This window comes from Amphiura filiformis, chromosome 6 (genome assembly GCF_039555335.1).
Source record: "Amphiura filiformis chromosome 6, Afil_fr2py, whole genome shotgun sequence".
In the NCBI taxonomy this organism is placed as follows: Eukaryota; Metazoa; Echinodermata; class Ophiuroidea; order Amphilepidida; family Amphiuridae; genus Amphiura; species Amphiura filiformis.
In genome coordinates, this window is record NC_092633.1 from 67,739,889 (window position 1) to 67,759,814 (window position 19,926).

The 19,926-nt window shown below is 36.9% G+C and overlaps 2 protein-coding genes across 2 annotated transcripts; both read left to right on the forward strand.

Moving 5' to 3' along the window:
* Positions 1–11,180: 11,180 nt before the first annotated feature.
* LOC140154718 (melatonin receptor type 1B-B-like) lies at positions 11,181–12,149 on the forward strand. The gene has a single exon (XM_072177285.1). It carries the CDS (start codon positions 11,181–11,183, stop codon positions 12,147–12,149), a length of 969 nt encoding a protein of 322 aa, XP_072033386.1.
* Positions 12,150–13,500: 1,351 nt separating this feature from the next.
* On the forward strand, positions 13,501–16,585 carry LOC140154719 (uncharacterized). Its single transcript, XM_072177286.1, has 2 exons — positions 13,501–14,868; positions 16,469–16,585. Exons 1-2 carry the CDS (start codon positions 13,501–13,503, stop codon positions 16,583–16,585), a joined length of 1,485 nt encoding a protein of 494 aa, XP_072033387.1.
* The last annotated feature ends 3,341 nt before the right edge of the window (positions 16,586–19,926 follow it).

The window sequence follows — 19,926 nt, forward strand, 5'->3', positions numbered from 1 at the left end:
TATAGTGTGACCTTCCTCCGGAGTTATAAGCTAAAATGTCAACAGGGGCTGAAATAGATCAAATGCCCGCATCAAATGCTCCAATTTTGATGAAAATTATCTCATTGTTGGTACTGTTGTCTTAATTCTAATAAATAATATACAGTTATAACTATCTGTGATAACTCGTTACCTAGGTAACCATTCATTAGTACCGGTAGGTCATCATCAACGATAATTTATACAGGTGAAACTATCTGAATCCTGATGACGAGAGGAGCAATTGACATGGACATCATTGGTCATAAGCGGCGGAGGGAGGTAAATAAGGATAATTTACTGGGATGGCAAATAAATTTATTTTTGCCCTCAAATCAGGGAAAATAATTTACTGGGTGAGCAGCTCTTTGATTAATGGCATGCATTCCGACGTTTAGATTTTCTAAAATGTAGTTTACTTTACCCCTCCCTGATTCTCCCCAAATTTGAACCTTTTGCGGGAAGAATAATTATAACAGTTTATTCTGCAATCAATCTACATTATAAATGTTGAAGGTTATGATTACATTTAGTCGATTAGATGCCTTTTGTTCTTCTTCCTTTAGCATGTTTAGTGTAAAGTTGAGTATGACTAACATTTTCTTGTTTAAAGTTGATGCCTACCAGCAAACACAAAAACGTTTTAAAAACGTTTTAAATAAGTTATATTTTGGCTTTTGGTTTAGGTAAAACGTTTTAATAACATTAAAATGTCGGGTTATATAAAGGTCACGATAACGTTTTAAAACGTTTTGTATGAAAACCACACTACAACAATATTTTTAAATGTTTCCAAAAATGTTATTGTAAACTATTTTTGCAAACATTTTTGCCAAATATTGTGTCAATACTTAAATAACATTATGTTAAAATATTTGAACCCAGCAAACACAGAAATGTTCTTAAAATGTTTTTTTCAAAACCTTTTAATAACATTTAAATGTCGGGTTATATAAATGTCATGAAAACGTTTTTAAAACATTGAAAATATTTTAGGCAAACATTTTTCGCAAAATATTTTTTCAACCCCAAAATAACATTCTGTTTAGAATGTTTTGTATCAAGTTTTCAAGAATGTTTTTGGAATGTTATTAAATCGTTTTTATACCCTTTATATAACCCGACATTTAAACGTTTTCTATAAAACATTTTTGTTTGCTTAGCAGTATATTATCAAACAATTTTTATTAAGGTTATGAAAACGTTTTATACTCTTAATATACCCTTTATATAACCCGACATTTAAACGTTTTCTGACAACCTTTTATAACCTTTTGCGAATGATGTCGAAAACGTTTTGTGTTTGCTGGGTAACATGCTGAGAGGTCAAAAATTACAGGTGCACAGTGGGAACTCTTGAGCAATAACAGAAATACGAGGTCAAAGGTTATACAGGGGTCAAAACTCAAACCTCAATATTCCTCAGGTCACAAGGTTTCAGAAAATATATAGTTTGACCTACCTACGACAAATCAGTCTGGAGTTATTAGCGAAAAGGTCAAAAGTTCAAATTTGTTTATCCGATTTTGATTTAAAAAAATGGTCTCAAAATGTTTGTCTGATTATAATAATTCAGAAAAAGAATAGTTTTCAATATGTACATTTCGTTACCAAGGTAAACGCGGGAAAATACGTCAACTTCAATTAGATTAGACTCAATGGGCAGTAACTCCTTCTGGTGTGTTACCATAGTAACGAAACATTGTAGATAGTGCAAACTATTTCTATTCTGAATCATTATAACAGTAAAAACATTTTAAGACCATTTTCATCAAAATTGGAAAACTTTTATGTTTGACCCCTATGGAGCCCAAATCCAACCTTTGACCTTTTCGCCAATAACTCCAGACTGAGTCGTCGTAAGTATAGTAGGTCCAGTCTATGAAAGCAGAAACCAGTAATCGCTCACTAATTGATAATAGCCCTCCTGGCCAGATTCACTGCTGGGTATAATCCCAGTGTCACTAACCCCCCTCTCACTGATAAACTTGCCTTGTATGCCAAGAGGGCTGTTAATTGGTCAGTGTCTCAAAGGGGATTTGTGGTAACATGATGCAGTCATGGTCCATGGCAAAGGCGATTCGACCTTTGTGGCATTAAACCCAGTTAACAGGAAATTAATCCAGTAAATCGATTCAGTAAAGCAAATAAGCTCATGCATTCGATCACTAACGGCAACCAGCTTCGGTCGATTACCCCAGCTGCAGCGTGTGTAAACTCTAATTTGCATAGAGGCTGTATGTGAAATTATTGATTGGCTCCAAACAAAGGATTTGAACCGGTGCACGTAATCATGGCGCAGTGCAGTCCATTCAATCAAATGTTGTCATCAACCTATTTGATCGCAGTGCATTGTTATGTGTGTGAGACGAACTGTCGCGGTTGATAGCAATCAAACAAACGATGTCTTATGTATTACTTTGTTCCGTGATGAAAATCGTGATGTTTTATTTAATCACTCTCGAAAAATGTATTTCTTTTGTAGGCCTATTACTTTGTTTTGTGATGGAAATCGTGATGTTTTATTTCATCACGCTTTAAAACAAACGATTTCTCATGTATTACTTTGTTTCGTGATGACAATTTTGATGTTTTATTTCATCACTCACGAAAAATTGATTTCTTATGTATTACTTTGTTTCGGGATGAAAATCGTGATGTTTTATTTCATCATCACGCTCTAAAACAAACGATTTCTTATGCATTATATTTGTTTTGTGATGAAAATCGTGATGTTTTATTTCATCACGCTCTAAACAATAATTATAGTTACATGCATTTCAAGAAAAAATCTTATTAAAACGGTAGGCCCTATGTTGTTTAGAAAAATGTAGAAAGTGATGATGATGATGATGTCGATGATGATGATGATGATGATGATGATGATGATGATGATGATGATGTCTCCAAAAGTGTCCCGGTTTGTTTTTCTTGCCCTAAATCGTGCGTATCTATTAATAAGGCACTTCAATAATCAATAATCAGTCCCGTGACGGCCTCCACTAACTAGCTACTAACTTGGGTTTATGGGCGCTGATATTTCATGTTCACTGTCACTTATTTATCAGAAAAGTGCGACCCTTTGTCAATCACCTACAGTACCCAATTTCGGCATACTATATAAGAAACTCATCATAATGATTGCCAGAGAATAGTTAAGATGTAGCTTGTACCGTTTTTTTGTGGCATACTTCAGAAGTGAGCGGTCCGATACCAATATTTTCGGTCAAATCTCCATTCAATTAACACGGGGAGTTGGCTAGCTATGCCTTGCCCTCACTCATATTTTACAAAAGTGCGACTATTTCTGAACATCTAACCTAGCTGTAATTTTAGGTCATGTTAGAGAAATATATTTGCTAGAAGTTTGGAGAATACCTAACATATTGGCTGGTTATTTTTCACACAGTGATGTTAACTAGGCATGTGCCCATTCTTGCAACGTACATCATTTGTAGGGGTCACGCGTCAATGGTGAGAGCACTGTGTATTGTGTATAGGAAAACGGACAGTAACTGCAGTATGAGCCATATCAGTCTTATCACATCAGTATTCACACCTCTGTAATTACCATGACCTACTATAGGTCAAACTACAGCCTGTCTCAAATAAAATTGTGCAAGTGAAAATCACCCTCTATGGCAATTCGAAAATACCGTTGTGACATGATGCTTACATCAACGTCAAGGGCGTAGTCTTAGCTCACAAATGCCGTTTGTTCTGTTCAATTTGCTTGTTTTAATCTCGAGATATGTTTAGTTAAAAACGAAAGGGTAAAATCACAATTGTGCCACTTTTACTAGGGACGATCAAGAGGACTGTACATGTAAATCAATGATAGCATCAAGTTTATTAAGAGTTCCTTCGTGAAAAAGAACGCATCAATTATACAACAATAAAAATAGTTTTTGATTTTGATTTAAACTTTTCATCCAAACACAAAGAATTCCTCGGACTTTTCAGATGGTACGTACTCCATCTTTCACCATCGAGTGAGTGACTGTATCAGGTCGTGATTTTCCGAGATAGGAATTAATTCTTTGTGTTTGGATCAAAAGTTTAAATCAAAATCATGATTTATACCAACACAGATGAACTTTCATGAAAAATAGTTTTTACTGTTTTATATATGATTCTCTTTTCCCACTTAAAACAGAATAAAAGAGAAATAGATATTTCACATTCTGCTGTAAAATTAAATACATGTGGAATCCACGTGATAAAATCATTGACATCCACATTGTGGATGTCAATGATTTTATCATGGTTAATACTGATACTGTTTTCTTTGTCACTCACGACATGTTAAAAGACAAACAAATATTGCAAACTTATAGGGTAATGAACGCGTATTATTTGTTGGAGAGAAATTAGACAAAATAATGCATGCGCGCTGATGTTGATGCGTCTTATGCACGAGCCCCGAAGGGGGAGTGCATTAGACGCATCAACATCAGCTATCATTGATTTACATGTGCAGCCCTCTTCCTTAGTAAATGTGGCACAATCGTTGTTAGCTAAACATATCTCGAGATTAAAACAAGCAAATTGAACAGAACAAACGGCATTTGAGAGTTAAGACTGCGCCCCTGACGTTGATTTAAGCATCATGTCACAACGGTATTTTCTAATTGCCATAGAGGGTGATTTTCACTTGCACAATTTTTTTGAGACAGGCTGTATGTATTTTCTAAATCCTTGTAATATGGGGAATATTTTGTAATAGGTTTTAACAAAATCGGAACAATTTTGAGTTTTGACCCTGAATTTCTCGGAATGCTCAAGGGTGTCCACTGGGCATCCCTTATATTTTTACTCAATATACCTCAGATATCAATATTAAAGCAAAACATGCTAGTCATACCTAACTTTACACTCCTAAGCAAGTTCTATGCGACTAATTGGCTATCGTTGGTTAATGTAAACATCTCAAATAAGTAACTAACCCCCTTAAATAATGGCCATTATTCACAAAATGTAAAATGCGTTGGAAGCAGAATTTATTTCTGCACATTTTGACACCTCATTTGTAGCAATTGGCTAAATATTGACGTCACAGCTTACATTTAAATCAATGTAACCCAAGATTTGAAAGTTGCAGTAAATTGTATTGATTTAGTATTCAGTAAAAATGTAAGGAAATCTGTGTAATGATATCTGAGTGTTTTTGAATTGTATGTAAGTGTAACTTTCAATTCTGGACCTCACTACATTAAATTGACCGGTGTTTTATTGTTTTCTGAGCTATCGTATCAAATGAGGTGTCAAAATGCGCAGAAATAAATTTCGCTTCCAACGCATTTTACAGGTTTGTAATATAATAGCCCCTTTTTGAATAATGGCCATTATTTAGAGGGGGTTTGTTACTTTTTTGGAGATGTTTATTACTTTTTACACCTTGCGACTGTGAATCTACATGGGTCTCTATTATTTTGTGCAACATTTGAACCTATGTATATACTTTAATATAAAAATATTGGTGAAATAAATATGTTAATTATAGTTTTGAAATAGGTCAATAATTCAGGGTAAAGTTGCTAGTAAATTCATTTACCGGCTTGGGCAAAAATAATTTACTGGGCAAATGCCCACCCAGTTAATCCTAACCCTAATCCTAACCCTAAACTAACCCTAACCTTAACCCTAACCCTAACCCTAATTTCGTGTAAAATTACATGAAGGAATAACGGCTGATGAGTTCTTTAGACCCCAAGATCGGAAATGGTGGGGGACAACCCTGGCAAAAACAAATCATCGTGAACTGAACAGTTTCTCTCGAGCATTTTCTAAATTGCTTTTGATAATGAAAATCGATTTTAATTTATGTCTAGACACAAGTAATGCTTTTTCGCGACAATTGTACAATTATCACGTACTCCTGAGTGTAATTTGTAATTTGATTCCAATTTATTCCATCTTCGTAGATACCAATCATTCGTGCCGGGCATTCACGTATGGCTATATGAGAAATAGTCGTAATTTCATTAGAATTTTGAACTGCAATAATCAAGCCCTTAGCACAAGTAAAAGCAACTTCATTTTCAATCTGCACTGCCAGATCAATATACTCGTTATTTCAGTTGCATAATATATTACTGTGTCTTTCATAGAAATTATTATAGTGTATTGAGTGTTTATATAAATTATATTCACACTCAACATTTTGAAGCAATTATTTATTAAAGACACCTTTCATCAGGTAATTTACAAACTCTCAAAAACATGCCCAAGATACCATTATACTTGTTGTCCCCAGCCTTGCTCTGAGGCTTCTTCAATGCTAGACCATTAGATTTTCCAGGGGATGGCATGGGATTTTAAAAAACAAACTCTGTATAAAGGTATACTAGTACATTAGCGAAAATATCTAGGAGCCGTTTTTTTTAATTTCGACCAACTTCGAGAAATTTGCACCAAAAATGGTCAAAAAATGCTGAATTTTCAAAAAAATCATAAAAAAGCCAGATTTTCGCCCAAATTTAAAATATTTTTGAGGAAGTTGGTCAAAATTCAAAAAAATAAAAAAACGGCTCCTAGATATTTTTATCTAGTTTTTAAAAATTAAGACATCGATGGTGTGCTCCATCGATTGAGTTTCACCATTCACATCAGTTGGGCGATGACGTTGCGCCAATCGTGTGTAATAAGTACTTGGTGCGTCCGACTCCATGTTTCACCCAGGCCTTCCTTGGAAGGCCCCAACGTCAACCACTTGGATTAGAAAAGGACTCAGTGATGAATGATTTCAGGGTGGTGGAACATTCAGAAGCATTGGCTGGAAGGAGGTAACTCCGCTCCAGATTTGCGACTTGCGTTGCAAAGTGTCTTCTAGGAGGCCGTTTATCTACAAGGACGGTGGGTGATGGATTGGGGTACAAGGCTATCATCCTGGTCACGCTCTGGGCTAGCTTCAGGGTCTGTAGATCTCTTCTCAGCTTTGCTGGAGGGATGTACCACTGATGAGTTTCATAGCATCATTGAGGACGACATATAGACGATGTCACTGTGGCGCTGTAGCTCCATCATTGCCAGCAATTGTTTTTGAAAAGGTTCACTCGGGCTTTGGTCTTAGCAGCAACGTTCTTCATATGGTGAGACAAGATGCGGTCAAGCGTGACACCAATGTACTCCGGCGTTGGGTCAAAGTGCAATTCGCAAGATGGAAAACTGAGCAGACGGTCTTTGGCATGCCGAGCTTAAGGTGCCATCGGTGGAAGTAGCTGACTAACTTGTTGCGTTCCTTCTCAAGGAATGCCTCAATAGCTTCAAAAGAATGATGGGCTACTCCGACTGCTGAGTCGTCGGCGTAAGAGTACTGCTGACGTTTTCTTTTGGACATGTCGAAAATACATTGTTACGAGTTGTAATGACTCAAGGCCAAAATCACCTTTTACCCGAATTCACCCGAATGCACAACAAAAATACACTGTATTTAAGTCTTTAATTGAAAGTAAAATATGCTTGGTACATGGCAACAATTGCACATACAATATAATCACACAATCACAGCTTTAACTAATCAGTACTTAACCAGCAGTCTTCTTCTTGGTGATCATAGAGTTCTGTTGCAATGTTCTGGACGGCTGATGTATATAGCCTTAATCACTTGTTCTGCGAAAATCACTGTTCAGCGAAGTCCACTGTACATTTGCATTTATAATCCTTTGCGTATAAAATCCTCGCACAAAAAAATGGTGCTGCTTTCTCCAAACACTTGATTCCTTGCGCCGTTCTCTAAACAGTTAACTCCTTGCGTCGTTCTCCAAATATTTAACTCGTTGCGTAGTTCTCCAAACACTTAACTTCTTGCGCAGTGACAATCTAAAAAAATGGTATTTCTTTCACGGGTAGGTTGTGTGTATCAAATCAATTGTACTGACTGCCCAGGGTCTTACATAGGGCAAACTGGGCGGCTGGGGCAATGTTAAAAACACAGATCTACTGCCCTTGGTGGACGCGGTTACAGAACACATTACAGTGATTAAAGGATGTTGATACCCCGGAAAACGCGTTGTAGTTTCTACGACAGACCATCAATGAAAGGAAGAAGGCCCTCCCTGACTACCGGCCACCGACGATAACTGCAGCCTCCCAGAGCACCTCCAATGTGAAATCCTTCCTGCTGACCAGCGACGGCTGCCTGAGCTCCACGTGCCAATGTTCTGACAACAACCCCAAGTCTACGAGAGACCGGGCGATGGGAATTGATAAACAGATTGGTACAACACTCGCTTTGTTGGTAGATTTGTGCTTTGGCCTGCAAGTAGGGGCTATTAAGGTAGAGGTCTGACAGTTCAACTACTTAAAATTTGTTTTCCCTTTCCAGCTAGAGTCACTTTGATAGCCAGTAGAAATGAGGTATGCAGCAGAATGTGGGGTACAGTTGGTACTACTCCGCTTCACTCAAGTTACCAGATTTTTTGAAATCCTTGAGTAATTTGATTAATTGGCTTGATGATTCTTGGTTGGATCTCTGATAATTTTTTTAGTCACTCAAAAGTGTGTAAGCTTTACACCGTATTGTTTTTGATGTAACACAACATAACAACGTTTGTCTAAGGATGTTTGTATGCTTCTTGAGACTATTTAAAATCTTTCTTTAGAGAAGTATCCTGATTTTGGAATACGCATTTACTCTTTTTTCTGTTCTTCCTGCATTTAACACAGTAGTATATCATACATTTTAGGGCGATAGAAATATGTAGAAACCATCTTCCATGTGCTCGAACGACACAATGTTTTAAATACTGAATTATTTATTTTATCTGATTATTTCAGTCTCGAATTGATGCAAAGGTGAAAAAAGATATAAATCTTTAGGCCAACCAACAAGAAGCACCACCCATACAAAAATATTTTGCAGACTGTCCTTGATCAAAAACTTTATTGTTATTTCTTAAATTAAATTTTGAAATATTATATACGGTATAGTACCGGGAACGAATATTAATAAATACAGGTCTCTTGCCAACACTATTCACAATAAATAGATTGAATAATTTAATTTGATTTAGAATCGAATTTTGAAGGCCTTTTGTCAATTTCATCCAATAAACAGAGTTCATAAAAATTTTAAATGTTGGTAATCCTCAATGGGAACAATAAAGTATGCATGGCAAGAATAAGCCTCTGATTATCACATTGCCTGTATTTATTGCTTCAACTCAAATGTCAAGAAGGTGCGTGTTATAATGTAAAGATTTACCATCTATATTGAAATATCTGAAGAACTTGTGATTGAATCATGCAAAAGAAGTCATTTCGGGCGTTGAAATTTATTCACTCCTTCATTCCATCTCTTTGATTGTCTGTGATCTAAAGGGCCTCGAATTTCGTATTTTTGCCAGTCGATATGCTAAGGGACTGTCAATAATTATGAGCCCGGTGGGTTAAAATGCCAAATGGCATGCCAAAATACTGCTTATCTCTCGGCATGCTGAAAATTGATTGCCCCTATCTGATTGCCAAAATAATCTTGCCACCGTCTCCCCCACCCCCATTTGATCCTTCCCTAGGGGCCCTAATATACTAAAACTCACCATCGACCGGAATATGAATGGTTTCATTAATAGTAAACATGGTAAACAATGAAATAAAATACAATAGAAGTCTCAATATCTCCATGACAACATCTCGTCTCATCGTCTTGTCAAATAAAACGAAGGACAAAGCATTACACAATTCCCAACTGAAGCCAGGTTCAAACGTGATCCGTAGAATTTGCAAGCTGGATAAACCCTGGCCCCAGGGGAGACACATTCTTTATCTCAAGATTGCTGGCTGAGTACATCCTTTTTACTAGACAGTGAGCGACATGGTTTTTTTTCTTTTTGTTTTGGTTTTTTTGTGGTTTTTTACACGAATGTAAATTTCAGCAAGCCTTGTAAGTTGTTATATCGATGCTGCTAAGCAAATTCCGATGTTGCTTAATTATCTAAATTAATGTAGTAAATTAAAATTGCGTATCAATACCGAATAATTCGAACGAGTGTGTCCTTTTGCCAACACGCTGTTGAGGAGTAATGTGGAAAACGACAAACCTTGTAAAGAACTTGAGTACTATTAACAGAAAACAATATACACCAATCCGACTAGGCCATTCCTGCGGTGTCCCCGACGTAAAACTGCGGTGTCCCAAGGTCGGGGGTTCAATCAATTACTTGTTAGTGTGCTATACAGAATTGTACACAACAGTAATTTTCAATACACGACCATGAATTGATTGAACAAATTAAATCTCCCGCACTGGTACAATTGTGGTTCCGTCAATAGAGGGCCAAATACAGTAAACGCTTCTCGGATTGGTGTATATATCGATTGGCACTATACCACTTTTCGCTCTGATGTGGCAGTGAACTCGTTGAGGCAACTGTTTCGCCCGCGCATCTATGCGACGTCTTTTAAGCGCGTACTTGTATACGCCAGCGCTTTGCGAGAACTCTAGCAATTTGACCCTGCGCCCAAAGAAATTCGCACTGACGTCACTGCCACTGGGAAAGCATTAACAGTTTGTTATGAAAATCTTACCTTGTAATCTTGTGGCAATATTGGTGATATTTGCCTACATGCTAATGTAATATTCTTTCTTGAAACATAGTACTTACAAAGGTGATTGTACGTTAGGTCACACATTTTGTGTATGATGATATGCTGAATAAACTCAAATCAAATCAAATCAGGGTGAAAATGGTATAGCGAAGTAATGTTTCCATAATTGAGTGCCTAAAATTGCCGGAATGCCCATCCTCCTCCAAAAATTACCACAATGCCCAACCTAACCTCCTCCGAACGTGTACAAATCCTTACCAAAACCCCACCCTCTCCTGATGTACTCCAAACTTATAACGAATCCAATAAAGTTAGTTTGCAGTTCACTTTTCACCCCCGCATATCCCAGAATGCATTACACGTCACACAACCATGCTTGGAGACTACCTCCATTCTAATCTCAATTCTCAATTTAATGCATAATAAGTATACGAAGAAGAATTTCAATTTGTGTATTTATTACATTGGTCGTCAGTGACTGTAGCTCGTAGGAGTGAGTTGTTGCTGCTGATATATTGGTAGCATTGCATACCTTTTGTTACGTTTCAACGATTTCAGCATTTACACATTGAATTTGACGGGCACACATGAATGTTTCAGACTCCGCAAACATTATGGATTACAACACTACCAATGCACCAGTTTCACCAATCAACCTTAACATTATTTTCATGCCAATCCTAATTATTCTATCGAGCTTAGGAACAGTGGTCAATGGTCTTGTAATTGTCACCATTTTACGTGTAAAACGTCTTCACAAAACTTACAACGTCTTTGTGCTCAATCTCGCCTTCGCCGATATCATCGTGACTGGCATCTACGGTGCTTTCTTGATACATAGTTCTTACAAAGGTGGTTGGACGTTAGGTCACACATTTTGCGTATTTCTTGCCGTTGTGGTTAGTTCTTCAGTGATGGTATCTAACATCTGCATGACTTTCATTGGTTTGAACAGGTACTGTTTGATAGTACGAGGAGTCCCAACATCTCGACGCATTTTTACACCACTGAACACAGGATTGATGCTGCTGCTTTCATGGATGTGGGGTCTTGTATTTATAGTACCTCCTCTCGTTGGATTCGGAGAACTGGGCTACAACGAAGGCCTCAATGCGTGTATGTTTGTACCTACTGACAAATTATCATCTCAAGGTTACTTGGTGCTTCTTGCCTTTGGAATTATAATACCACAATTTGTTACTTTGTATTGCTATGTCAAGATTTTCTTGGTTGTTCGTGCTGCACGTTTGAAGGTACAACAAGAAACAACAGGACAGCCTGGGGGACCCGACAAAGGCCGAAGAAAGGCTGATATAAAACTGACCAAAGATCTGTTTGTCATGTACGGTGTCTTTTGTTTTTGTACCATACCATATGCAATAGCACAAGCTATGGACGGCAATCAAGAAATCATTCCAACGTATGTACACAGTCTGATTGGGGTGTCCATGTGGAGTAATTCGGTTTGGAATCCAATGATTTTGTCTTTGCGAAATAAGGAATTTAAGTTGGCGATGCGTAAATCGTTAACGCTGTCGACTATTGATGAGCAATCTGTTTCTGTTGAGTCGAGACCATCGTAAACCGTAAACATTACAACTCCGGGATTGTAGGTCAATGAAAATGTTACTGTATAAAACAACTTGCTATGTGAATATATTTTTTTATTGTTCGTGCTGCACATTCGATGTACATTTATTGATGAACAATCTCTCTGTGTTAAAAGCAGAATCTACCAGAAGTGCTGTGTAAATAATAAGACATTGCAAATGGCAAATAGTTCGATTTCGAGATTGTTATGTAGATAAGGGAAATGGTGACTGTAAAATAGTTAGAATTGTCTTGCTCGATCATTATAGTGCTTACTCATTATATTTTCTTTTGACTGTCGACTATAATTTATGAACAGTCTCTTTCTACTAAATACCAGAGGTAAATGGCCAACATTTCGACTTCAGGAACGTACATAAATGAAAAGGTTACTGTAGTTATAACAAGTTATGTCGAACTTTCTTGCTCATTTATTAGTAATTATATACGTAGCTGTAACGGTAATCAAATATAATCATATCATAGTCGTGACGTTTTTGTCTCATCTTAAAGTTTAATTTGGAAAATAACGAATGCTAACTACTGTATATTACATGTTCACTTTATACCTGAAAGTGTAAATATTAAAATGTATAAATAAAATTTGTATTTCCAATAAATAGCGCATGTACAATTCTGCACGTTCAATCATCCAGATTCCATTATTGTTATTGTTGATACTGTATTTTGTAGCAATCAATAACGCATATTAATACTGCTCAAGAAGAGTTATCAAGTTCGCTTTTATAAATGAATTCCAGACATGCGGGTTTATTTTCCAAAGTTGGCTACATAAATATAATTTTATATTTAATGTGCCAAAAAAGTAAAAATATCATTCCAATTAAAGAAAGGAGACCTGATATATTTGGAAAATCAAATGCTTTAAAACTTGCTGTCCCTTTCAAACATCATGCAAAAAGATCATGTAAATGTTCCTTGTAAATGCGACTAATTCTTTATGGAATTACTGACATTTAATACAGCGTAAAACTGGTAGTCTACATTAAATAGATGCATTTGTAGGATTGTAGATAAATAATTCAAACTTTTTAGCTTGACAAATCCATTAAATGAGTACTCACGACTTTAGCTTTCGCCATCAGGGCTGATGGCTTGATCACAAGTGAATTGGTCCACTGCTTTTCCCGCGAAACGGCTTGTTGACATTTCCCGGAAGTGAAGATATTTTTGTTTTGAGCAGTGGATCGTACACGTGATCGAGAGATACGAGACCTTCGTCGCGGTTGATTGCTTTGGCCCCCGTTTTGCGAATGTAGATTGCTTCCCTAATTCTCCTGCTGAAGGCATTTGAATCCTTGTCGAGTATACACAAGGACTCAAATGCCTCCAAGGCTCTCGCAGAAATACTCCAAGGCTCTCGCAGAAATACTCGCTCCGTTAGTCGGCAAGTCCGAACATCATGTGATTAATTCTAAGGCATTGGCAGAGGAGATGACGGCAGTTATGATAGATGATGGTGATATTTTGAACTCCCACGATGTCGTATCCCTCTTCACAAACACCCCAATCGACAAATCACTCGACATTATCAAATCCAGACTTGAAAGTGACAAATCTCTTAAAGATAGGACAAAATTGAGCGCTGACGACATCATCCAGCTTCTTCGGTTTGTCCTCACCACGACATACTTCAGTTTTAGGGGACAAATTTACAAGCAGATTTTTGGGGCTGCAATGGGCAGCCCAGTCAGCGCAATCGTCGCCAATTTGTTTATGGAGTGGCTAGAGAAGGAAGCGGTAGCTACAGCACCTCTTGATTGCAAACCGAAGATGTGTGGAAGATACGTCGATGATGTTCTAGAGATAATACAGAGAGACAGCACTCAAAAACTCACAGACCACTTGAATTCAGTTGACACGACTGGAAATATCAAATTTACGTTTGAGGAAGAAGATCAGGGCAAGATCCCGTTCCTGGACACGCTAATCGTGCGCAAAGAAGACGGCTCCGTAAAACTGCTGGTATACCGCAAAAAAACACACACGGACCAGTATTTGAATTTTCAGTCACAGCACCCCTTGCACCAAAAACTTGGGGTCATCCGAACATTGATGGATAGAATGGAGAACATAGTTACAGAGGAAGAAGATAAGAAAGAGGAGGAGAATAAGATCAGGAAAGCGCTAAGTGAATGTGGTTACCCCAAATGGTCGCTGGACAGAGTGAAGCAGCAAATGAATGACAAACAGCCGAAAGTTAGACAGAAAAAGAAGGATGCCACACCATCTAAAGGCATGGTTGTCATACCCTACGTAGAAGGCTTGGCGGAGCAAATACAAAGAATTTTCAGGAAACATAATATTTCCACAGCCATGAGACCCACCAACACTCTGAAAAGTCTGCTGGTCCACCCAAAGGACAAGAAGGACATTGAGCAGACTAGTGATGTGGTATATAATATTCCGTGCAAAGGATGCGACAAGTCTTATGTAGGGGAGACTGGGCGACAGTTTGGTACAAGGCTAAAAGAGCATAAAAAGGACTCTGAAACTATTGCAGAAAGAAAGTTCACGAGAGCAAACAGAAAAGAATCCACCTCAGAACAGCACAAATCAGCCATTACAGACCACATATCACAAGAAAACCATATCATAGAATGGGAGGGGGCGTCTATACTCGACAAGGACTCAAATGCCTTCAGCAGGAGAATTAGGGAAGCAATCTTCATTCGCAAAAAGGGGGCCAAAGCAATCAACCGCGACGAAGGTCTCGTATCTCTCGATCACGTGTACGATCCATTGCTCAAAACAAAAACATCTTCACTTCCGCGAAAGCTAAAGTCGTGAGTACTCATTTAATGGATTTGTCAAGCTAAAAAGTTTGAATTGGTAGTCTACATTGTTTATATTAATGATAGTCATCATGATCATACAATAAATTGATATCAAATGACAGATCCTATTTTTCTCATTAACATTAACAATCTGCAATGCTGTATTTCTTCGACCGGTTGTTCTATACTTTTATTCTATAGCAAACCTTCTACATGTATACTGGTTAAAAATGGTCTGTCTGTGGGTTTTTCTATAATGGTATAAAGGTTATATATATTTTTTTAACGATCAGTGTTATTCAATTTCATTCTAGCAACACTTTTAGAAACTGTATAACCCCCAGTGGCTACTTTAACGTGATACTCCTGCACGTTCGTGCAGTGAGATCCCTGATGAGATTAAATATCCGTGCTCAAAATATATGCAGTAGAGAATTCACATTCACTTTCAGGCGGTGGCGTAACTAGGGCGGCAAGGGAGGGCACGTACCCTGGGGCCGTCTTAGAGTCGACAAATCCAGCACCCCTATATATCAATTCTGCACCCCGTCCAAAATGTTCGCGTGCTTCGCGCACAATAACAGGTCAACTGGTGGTTAATTAACCACCCGGTCAATTATTTTGCACACTCAGCAAATTCAACATGCACATTGCCCAAAAATGCCAACCCAGTAAATATATTTGCCCAAAGAAAAATGAGTACCATACAATAAGATAATCATTAAATTATAGTATCATAATATCTCTTGAAATCAACTGTTGCTATTTGAAAGTGATGAATCGTTTTATAACATTTGCCATATTTATTTCATTGAAGTTCAGTTGCAACTTCGGAGCAGGGTAAATATCACACAGTACACAATAAGGATATAGTAAGCTTATTGTTAAAATTATTTTGAGATTTAAACACAAAACCTGTGTTAATTTTTCAAAATAGCTATTATTAGCCCTACTAAGATACTAATTACCGCTATAATCAGTCTACACTTCATCAGGTGACCGTTTTTGGCCGATATTTATAGTAAGGAAGGCTCTGGTTGAATTGGCTTTCTTTGCCACAGTGTCAACATGCATGTTGAAGTTCGGCTTCGAGTCGAGGTGGACTCCAAGATACCTGGCAGAGTCGTCAAGCTCCAGCTCGTGGCCATGGATGGTATATGAAGCCAGGATTGTTTCCGCTTGCTTGTTGGTGATTCATAACACCCGATACTTAGAAGCATTGACGTGCATCAACCAGCGGGTTTCCCAGTTTACTAAGGAGCCAAGATCCTCCTGAAGATGTTTGCTGTCAGTGGGTGGATTGAGATGCGCTTGTACAAGACACTATCGTCGGCAATGATAGTGGATCTGGTAGCACATTCCAGCATGTCATTTATAAAGATCAAAAACAGCAGAGGTTCAAGCACACTGCCCTGTGGCATACGTGATGTTACTTTGGACGTTGAACTTGTCTGGCCTTCAAGCAGAAATTCTTGTGTGCGTTCACTCAGGACGTCTCTTGTCCACTCTAATAGGGTATCCCGTATACCGTAGTACTCAGCCTTCAGGAGAAGATGGCGATGGGAGACCTTGGCGTAGTCAAACAAGATCTGGCCAATCTGTCGGGCGTCGGTGTGGATGTTATTTTCTGACAGATGGCGGATGAAATGGAAGTGGACGATGTACTCCAAACGCTTGCTGAGGATTGATGTGCGTGTGATTGGTCTGTAGTTTGAAGCAGTTGAGCGGCTTCCTTTCTTGAAGATGGGTACATTTTAAAATACTCTGAAAGTCCACACCACAAATACATTGCCCTATACGTCACTGCGTAAAAAGGCAGCCATGCATTCAAATTTAATTTTCTCAGCTATAAAGCAACTGGTTGATTCAAATGTACATGTATACTAAAGTATATTCTCTAAAATACAAGATCGTGGTAGTCATAAAAGATTTTAAAACATAGTATAGTCAATGCCAACTTTTGAGATACAACCCATCGAATGAGATCGATGTTTTGACCTGAATCCACATTATTATACATATTTTTGAGAACAGTTTGCGATTGTGGAGTTCATGGTAAACTCTGGGGTTAAACTTGATTTCCATATAAATCTACGCTTAATTTGCGTTTGCGATATATCTGAAGGTGTGTACAAAGTCGGTGGGGTGTGTTAGTATTTAATCTGATATCCATGCATACAATATATTATCCTACTTGACTCTGAATCGTGGGGCTAATGGATCTTCTTCCCCAAGCGTAGTTCTTGGTACACAATGAATCTATTTCTTATGGTTCTTTTATTCACCAGATCGGAATTCAGTAGCGAGGTGAAGTTGGCTCGATATTAGAGATTAGAGATTAGACATTCGCAATTGAATAATTCTATACGTTGAATATAAAGTTTTTGAAATTCGTTATTTTTATGAATTTCGACCTAAAAACAACTTATATGTATAGTTCAAGTCTTCTACAGTTTTTTGACACTATTTTTTGGACATTGGAAAATTTTTGCCAAAATAAATATTCAAAATTTTAGATCTTCGTTATTTGGTCAAATTTCGACCTCAAATCAACTTATATGTATAGTTTAAGTCTTCTACAATCTTTTGACACCATTTTTGGACATCCGAAAAATTTGGCCAAAAATGTCAAAATTTTGTATCTTCGTTATCTGACCAAATTTCGATCTAAAAACAACTGTTATGTATAATACAAGTCTTCTTAAGTCTTTTGACACCATTTTTGGACATCCGAAATTTTTGGCCAAAATACTCAAAATTTTGTATCTTCGTTATCTGGCCAAATTTCGACCTAAAAACAACTGTCATGTATAGTTCAAGTCTTCTACAATGTTTTGACACTATTTTTGGACATCGGAAAATTTTTGCCAAAATATTCAAAATTTTGGATCTTCGTTATTTGGCCAAATTTCGACCTCAAATCAACTTATATGTATAGTTTAAGTCTACAATCTTTTGACACCATTTTTGGACATCCGAAAAATTTGGCCAAAAATGTCAAAATTTTGTATCTTCGTTATCTGACCAAATTTCGATCTAAAAACAACTGTTATGTATAGTTTAAGTCTTCTTAAGTCTTTTGACACCATTTTTGGACATCCGAAAATTTTGGCCAAAATACTCAACATTTTGTATCTTCGTTAACTGGCCAAATTTCGACCTAAAAACAATTGTTATGTATAGCTCAAGTCTTCTTAAGTCTTTTGACACCATTTTTGGACATCCGAAAATTTTGGCCAAAATACTCAAAATTTTGTGTCTTCGTTATCTGGCCAAATTTCGACCTAAAAACAACTGTCATGTATAGTTCAAGTCTTCTACAATTTTTTGACACTATTTTTGAACATCGGAAATTTTTACCAAAATATTCAAAATTTTGGATCTTCTTTATTTGGCCAAATTTCGACCTCAAATCAACTGTTATGTATAGTTTAAGTCTTCTACAATCTTTTGACACCATTTTTGGACATCCGAAAATTTGGCCAAAATAAATTTTGTATCTTCCTTATCTGGCCAAATTTTGACCTAAAAACAACTGTTATGTATAGTTTAAGTCTTCTTAAGTCTTTTGACACACTCTTTGAAGTATTCAAAAAATTTGGGGGAAAATTCAAAATATTATATCTTCGTTATTTGGCCAAATTTCTACCTAAAACAACTCTTATGTATAGTTTAAGTCTTCTAAATTATTTTGACACCAGTTTTGGACATCCGAAAATGTTGGCCAAAATACTCAAAATTTTGGATCTTCGTAATCTGGCCAAATTGTGTGTAGTTTAAAAGTCTTCTTAAGTCTTTTGACACCATTTTGGAGCATTAAAAAAAATTGGCCAAAAATATCATAATTTTGTATCTTCGTTATTTGGCCAAATTTCGACCTAAAACAACTCTTATGTATAGTTAAAGTCTTCTACAATCTTGTGACCCCATTTTTGGACATCCGAAAAATTTGGCAAAAAATTTCAATTTTGCAACTTCGTTATTTTTTGACATCAAAACATTTTTGAGCCAAAAAAATTGCATTTTTAGACGTTCGAGATTAGACACAGATCACGTGTCCTGGAGTAATATGACACCATGTTTGACCTTCCTGAAAATTGTTGACCCCAAAAATTGCATTTTGAGACATTCGAGATTAGAAATTAGACATTCGTGATTTCCAAAAATTGTCATATAAAAACCGCTTTTCTACACCGATCAAGTGCCATGGAGTCATCTGACACCACTTTTTGACATCAAAAAATTTTTGACCCAAAAAATTGCATTTTTAGACATTCGAGATTAGAAATTAGACATTCGTGATTTCCGAAAATTGTCATATAAAAACCACTTTTCTATACCGATCAAGTGCCATGGAGTCATCTGACACCACTTTTTGACATCAAAAAATTTTTGACCCAAAAAATTTAATTTTTAGACATTCAAAATTAGAAATTAGACATTCGTTATTCTGCAGAATTTCGATCTAAAATCCACTTTTCAACACCGATCACGTGTCATGGAGTCATATGACATTTTTTAGACATTCGACACCACTTTAGACATTCCAAAAATTTTGACCAAAAAATCTCAATTTTTAGATATTCGTTATTTCGCAGAATTTCGATCTGAAAACCACTTTTCTATACAGATCACGTGTCCTGGAGTAATATGACACCATTTTTGACCTTCCTGAAAATTTTTTACCCAAAAAATTGTTTTTAGACATTCGAGATTAGAAATTAGACATTCGTGATTTCCGAAAATTGTCATATAAAAACCACTTTTCTACACCGATCAAGTGCCATGGAGTCATCTGACACCACTTTTTGACATCAAAAAATTTTGGACCCAAAAAATTTAATTTTTAGACATTCGAGATTAGAAATTAGACATTCGTTATTCCGCAGAATTTCGATCTAAAATCCATTTTTCAACACCGATCACGTGTCATGGAGTCATTTGACATCATTTTTAGACATTCGACACCACT

What these genes read in the sequence shown, in the direction of transcription:
- LOC140154718 (XM_072177285.1), top strand. Translation starts at nt 11,181, where the DNA reads ATGGATTACAACACTACCAATGCACCAGTTTCACCAATCAACCTTAAC.
- LOC140154719 (XM_072177286.1), top strand. Translation starts at nt 13,501, where the DNA reads ATGCCTCCAAGGCTCTCGCAGAAATACTCCAAGGCTCTCGCAGAAATA. An exon ending in TTCGCAAAAAGGGGGCCAAA is followed by an intron (nt 14,869 to 16,468) that starts GCAATCAACCGC and finishes CCACTCTAATAG; the next exon opens with GGTATCCCGTATACCGTAGT.